The sequence below is a fragment of the Tigriopus californicus genome, chromosome 8, assembly GCF_007210705.1.
Source record: "Tigriopus californicus strain San Diego chromosome 8, Tcal_SD_v2.1, whole genome shotgun sequence".
In the NCBI taxonomy this organism is placed as follows: Eukaryota; Metazoa; Arthropoda; class Copepoda; order Harpacticoida; family Harpacticidae; genus Tigriopus; species Tigriopus californicus.
In genome coordinates this window covers 10,936,381-10,942,751 of record NC_081447.1, presented here as the reverse complement: position 1 = coordinate 10,942,751, position 6,371 = coordinate 10,936,381, and the positions used below count along the sequence as shown (strand labels likewise).

Here is a 6,371-nt window from a genome sequence, read left to right as displayed (position 1 = left end):
GAATCCAATGGGTAGGGCGTAATGTGTTTTCTTCTTAGTCAATTTTGATAATGTCACTTTGTTCATGCCATCATTACCATGGATGAGACCTACGTGTCTTTCTAGCTTCTACTGGAACCAGCAACCCAGGCATTAGTGGGTCCCCGGGAGAGTTGAGAGTAATTGGTGGGTTACTTTCGGGTTTCAAAAAATCCACCAAAATTTCCCTGAAATAAAAAAAAATCCTCTTTTTACCATTAGACATGAAAAAATGTTTTGACCACATGAGCCAATGGCCAATATGGAACGAATCGGATCATTTCGTGATAAACAAAACCATACAACAAAACCTAATCCCTCCCGTCGTGACTTCCCCATCTTGACTTTGAAGCAAATTCAAAGAGGCCCTGCCCACAGATCATATAATGACGTGCCCTGCCCCATATCGACCACCACCTGTCTACAAACCAAACTCCACCCGAACCCATGCCCACTCCCACTCCATGGTTGTGGTCGACGCGTGCCAGATCAACCATTGCCCCCTCACTCGTTGCCCGCCAAACCGAACGACACTTTCAAAGGCAACGACAAATTGTCCACCATCCAAAGAGGCGACTAGAGAAGGCAGGAGAAAGACATGCTCTATCTCTGTGAGTGGGCCCAACACGAGTCGGTCCAGCTCGGCGTTGAGCGCATTATTCATTCGGGGGCCATCCTGTGGCCGGCCCAGAGACAAACAACAAGCCCAGGGCTGCCTCTTCCAGGAGAACGTGAACTACACTGGCCACATCTTGGACAGCGTCGTCGGGCGGACTAGGACGGAGCCAGCCAGCTGAGCCGCAGAACTCCGCCAGATGAGACCAAATAAAGGGCGACGCAATTCAGGTAAACTGGAAACATTTCCATCCATCATCTACCCACCATCATCCTGAGAGTGATCCATTACGTAATCCAGGCTTACCGGGGCCACTGGATGGAACCCCTCCCCCGGGCCCCTAGTTCCAATCAATCAGCTGGTCGCCACACACACGTGGTTTCTCGCAAATGCTGTACAACACATTCTGCGCACGCTACTAGGAGGACTCTAGAGGTCGGTGGAGGACGCGAAACTCAGAAGCTCAGAAGCTCAGAAACTCAGAAACTCAGACGTTTAAGAGGGGCGAATGTTCGACGTGCCAAGACCGTCACCCTGTGTGCAGACAACGTCCTTTGGCGTAGGCCAGAAGGCTGCTCAGCACCTCGAACGGACATGTTTAGTGTCTGAAAAGGATTTTCTATTCACCATGTGGTCGCAGATCAGGTAGCACAGGGCTGGGAAGCCACCGGGCTCACCTCTCAAATCCATCGTTTTCATCATTCATATCCATCTGACCCTCTGACCCCCTCCCCCTAGTCGTGCCGCCCTATTCACCCCCTTGTGTGCGTGTTTGCGTCTTATGTGTTAAATGTGGGCCTAAGAAACCATGGCCAAGTGTCTCTACTTCCGACAAAGCATGTCTTCGGGATCCGGTGGGGACGAGGAGCCGCCCGCCAATGCCAAGAACAATGATCCATCTTCTGCTCATGCCTCATCGGTCCCGTCGACGTCGTCGGAGGCCGATTTGGTCACGCAGGAAGACCTGGATCGATTGGGTCTCTCATCCAACGGCGAGTTCGTGGACTCGTCCATGGAGCATCAGCCCGATCGAGCCAAACAGGCCCATTGGGGGACCGACCCTCCCCGAGGCATCATGCCCCATCAGTTGTCGGAGAAGAAACACTCGCCAAATAATGGTGTCGCGGCTTCATCGGGCTCGACTTTGAGTGGCGTGTCCAGTTTGCCCATGAACATCAAGAGCGATCCGTTTTTGGAGTTGCCCGGCGGGGATTGGAACCCGTACGACGAAACGCCCAGCTTGGCCGAGGCTATCCTGAATACGGAATTTTTGGTAAGACTCGAGTTCTGAGTAGTTTTTCTGAGCCTAGAAATGGTGCCCACGGGTTCTTGGCCGTCTTGGAGATACGGTCTTTAGGTTTGAGGGCTAGGCCAAGATTTTCTTACTTGTCGAATACATATTTAATAGGCTAGCACGAGGAGCGCTTAGAAAAGCTATTGAACAGATGTATAAGCATGCCAAGCTCATGTTGGTAAAGAACCGAACTGACATTTCGGTAGAAGTGAATGTATGTTGACTGCCATGAGCCAAAAGTGAAAGTTGTGATGCTGACGTTTCCGTGCTCAAAAAGTGATATCGCTAGGGAATATCTAGACAGAATTGCTGATGACGTCTGATTGCTTGTTCAAGAATAATCATGACAATGCAGACAACACGAACAATATTTTCAATGAAGATAGCGCTCTACACATTGACCAAGTTGCACGTTTCACCCTCTCATTGAAAATACATGTTTGTCAGAAATGAACATGAGTTCAATGAGGACAAAAAGCCGCTACCTGGGGGTAGCATCAATATCAGTTTGATATGATAGAAAATGTTCTCAGGTCCATAGTGAATCGTTAAGTTCACCCCACTTTTTGACACGTTTCTCGTGATCAGTGCAAGACTCCTTAACTCAAACACCTAATCTGGATCAGATAAGAAGGATGAGACACAGCCTAGTGTGCACTATCTCGTGTCTTCGAAAGAAAAGAAGAATAAAAATAAAGCTAGAAAGCCATTGAGCATAAAATGATGCCCCTTGGAAACAGCTGAGCTTTTGTTGAAACATCATCTAATCAAATAAACAATAAATAATCAGACTGGTTCGGGAAGAAATCTTTTAGTTCCAACTTTGACTATCAAATTGATGATTTGGTAGTATTAGTCTTGCCTCCCTACTATGGTTGTAAACTAGCATAAAACATTAAATGTGAATGCAATTTTTTTGGATGAATTTTTTAGGCAAGTGTAAGGTGAAAAGGTTCCTTAAATTACTTTATCCGTGACGCCTAGAAAAATATGTTTGAGATCATCTTTTTCTTCGACTGTCAAGAACATTCACTAAGGTCTAAATTGTATTAATACACTCTAAAGCAACCCAAGAAGTTTACGTCAGATATCGTATGTTAGGTGAAAATTTGGATGGTGGTCACTAATGAGATCGTTTGCTCCCTAACATCAGCTTTGATATCTCTCCCGGAGATGGCATTTTCTATGAAGCCGGGAGCAAAACAAATACTTGTATTTTTTTGGAATTAGGTTTGGATAGCAAAGGGCAAATAAGAAAATTAACGATCAAGAGAAGGTCTGTGATTTTCAAATCAAGTTCAGTAAATTAGGTCTTAGTCATTGTAACTCCATTAGAGTGTATTGATTGGGTTTGCCCTTTGATAATCGTTATAGGACACAAAATCATTCCGTTTTGCCAATCAGGTCAAAATTGTCGGTCTCAAAGCTCAAGAGAAGGAATAAGCATGACACGACAAAAGATTTAAAGCAGATAAAGTAATGTGATTTTTGTAAAAAGTATCTCTGTAAATAACGGTTACAGTTTGAGTCAGAAAGCACCATTTGATTAGGGAGAAAAGGATCTTCGTTGTGGTAAATACAAATTTCCCACGTTATTTGGAGCTAGGAAGTTTCATGGGTTTTCTTGTTGCCACGAGAAAAAGAGATCTTAGTCGAAAGCTGAGAACAGACTTCAGGGGAACTGACATTCGTTGGGCTTCTGTATGTAAAACCTGCCCTTAAGAGTACGATGATTCCAAGAGAGCTTCAACGCAGAGCCACTTTGAAATTGTATTTCAAGTGCCACCCAGGTCCATAAACGTTATGTTATACACCATGAAGACCATCGCTCTCCTGGTATTCTCCAGCGTCTGGAAAAGCAACCGTATCCAAATTTTTACAACTAAAGCTCCACTACATTAGGAACATTAGATATGCTTGAGCTTCAATCCTCGAATCGAAAATAATGTATTTCCCACACCCTGTGGGGTTTGCCCGACTTTTTCGATATTCTTTTTGTCATACTTTTTTGATAACATGTTGACCATTTAAATGAGCACCATATTCAAGGTCATTTACGGCATTTTGAAATACTCCACCTGAAACGAGAGGCTCCCAAAAAGAAGATTCTATTCGGGATCTTAGCACTAACGCTCTGATGGGTCACGTTAAAAAATAGTCAGTTATCTTTGTCGCATAGAAAGATATCATATTAACATGGCATAAATGAAAAAGAAAAATTATCAAGTCATTTTTCAATATGTGATGTGAGTTCTTTGACACGATAAAAAATGACCATTCTCTCGATTGCAGAAGAGCATCGGCATTCGAGATGATCCGGACGGTCAGAGTGGCTCCAAAATGGACACGAGCACCACCACTACGAACACCAACACCTCCAATAGTTGCATCCCCTTTTCAGCCTCCTCCGTGATGGACTCGTTGAGTTCGCTGAGTAGCGACAATACCCTCATGGAAGGTTCCAGTCCCGAGTACAAAGAAGAGACCAGCAAGACGATCCCCATCGCGAAATACAACACCCATAATGATGAGGCATTCCAAAGTGACGTGAGCTCCAATTGCAGTTCACTCTCGGATACCTCATGTTGGTCCGTGTCCAATAATCGCCGGAGTTCGCCCCAACAGACCCATTTGATTCAACCCAAGCCGATTGCGGCTAAAGCCGGAGTGCACCAGCAATCCAAAAGCAAACCACTCGGGACGTTTTGGTCCCTGACCAATGGAACAGGTCTGGATCCCATTCCGGAGGACTCTATAACAGAGGCACCCGCCATTTACTTGCCACTGGTACCTCCGCCTCTGCCCAAACCCGCCACCACTTCGTACAATATCAGCTTTCCCACTACTCTGCAACCCCGGCCAGATCGGTTCGATTTCTGGCGCAACTCAACCTCTATTGGAAGTGGACGATTTAGTGGGGGATGTCATTTTTCCACCACCACCGCCTCCAATGGTCAAAATTCGGCGTTTTCCTCGCCTGGAGCGGCCTCGCCCACTATTCCTCAATCGCCCATCAGCCACTCGGTAAGTGTCCGAAATGAATGGCTCGAGGGGCTCTTGATCTGAAGTTGCTGATTGGCAATAAAGGGTCGATCGATGTGAGAGCCTCTCAAGCAAATTCGTCTGGATGTACTTGGTCATCATCTGAAGTGACTTGACACAAGTTGGCGATTCCCCAAGGAGGCCTTTGATGTAACATTTCAATAGATTTTTTTGTTTTTTTGAACCTTACAGCCTTTTCATGGTGCACCCAACACGTCCTCTTTGGATAGTTTGGACCTCCAGCCCATGAACATCATCGAAGACAACGTGTCCTCGTTATGCAAGGGAGCCAACAGCAAGCACAAGATGGCCAGTAAACGCACGAGGAATCCCACACCCACTTCTGTTACAGAATAAGAAGAATCGGATGGAGGCGTGTCAGGTCGAAAAGGCCGTCGCGATAGTCAAGGGGCCAACAGCGCCGAGAATAAGAGACGTGACTCCATTAAATGTGGTCTGGACGACCTGCAGCGCATGCTACCTCATATTGGCACTCCTGAAGAAGAAAAGGTAATTCTGCTGACATCTCTCCAAACGATAAGCTCAAAGAAACACTTCAATTTTGGGACCTTTTTTTTAAATACCGTATGGGACATCGCAGAAGAACTTCATCATTTGATGTTTCGGCTTTTACTAGGAACACGGTCTGACAAACAATGTTTGTTTGTTATCAAGATCGTTACTTATAACACACAAACTAGCAGCTCTGGAGAGTTAGTTATTTTTGAGTGCCAAGAACTTGAAGTTTTAAGATGCCGACTCTTACATTTACTAATTTGAGCAATGGGTTTGGCTTAACCGGTCGGGTTATGAGTTCATTTTGTTTTAGATCTTCTTGCTCCTGAATTTAGAAGTATCTAGAGCATTTCATCAAGTTCTCCGGTAGCTCGTTCATTGAGAAGGTACAGTTTGTCCATCCTTTTTGTTTTTTCCATCTTGAACTGTTTTCTTTACTTAAGTACAAAAGCTTACCATTCATGACACAAGTTTGACACAAACACTTGAGAGATAGAGAAAAAAAAAACAATCCCTGAATGAGAATAGAGACTTCGTTATGCCATGTTTTTGATATCAGTATCCATCTCATTAAATTGAAGTGCGGGTTTTCCATTTTTTTTTCTTGTTTGCCCCTTTACAGATCAGTCAAGCCAGCGTGTTATACGAAGCTGGAAAGTATATTCATCAAGTGAAAGGAGACGATGCAAAGATTTCAATCGAGATCGAGGCTGTGAAGAAAGAAATTGACGATCTCAACAATCAGATTGAGTATGTTCTATGTTTTTATATAACCTTGAGCTGCGGTTCATATCCCAGGAAACGACGCTTAAAAAACTTTGCCTGTGTCTGTTCTCTCAAGGTCCTTTCAAAATCAACTCCCAATCAATGGTGCCCCCCCTTTGC

General features: G+C 44.8%; 1 protein-coding gene across 1 annotated transcript in view; it reads left to right on the top strand.

The window, feature by feature from the left end:
* Positions 1 to 743: 743 nt before the first annotated feature.
* LOC131885054 (ras guanine nucleotide exchange factor M-like) overlaps positions 744 to 6,371 on the top strand; it is a gene marked incomplete in the record, with an annotated part of 6,770 nt that continues 1,142 nt past the window's right edge. Inside the window, 6 exon segments of the mRNA XM_059232979.1 lie at positions 744 to 864; positions 935 to 1,907; positions 4,221 to 4,952; positions 5,163 to 5,480; positions 6,109 to 6,236; positions 6,328 to 6,356. Of these exon segments, the coding sequence (XP_059088962.1) occupies positions 1,443 to 1,907; positions 4,221 to 4,952; positions 5,163 to 5,327 (1,362 nt within the window).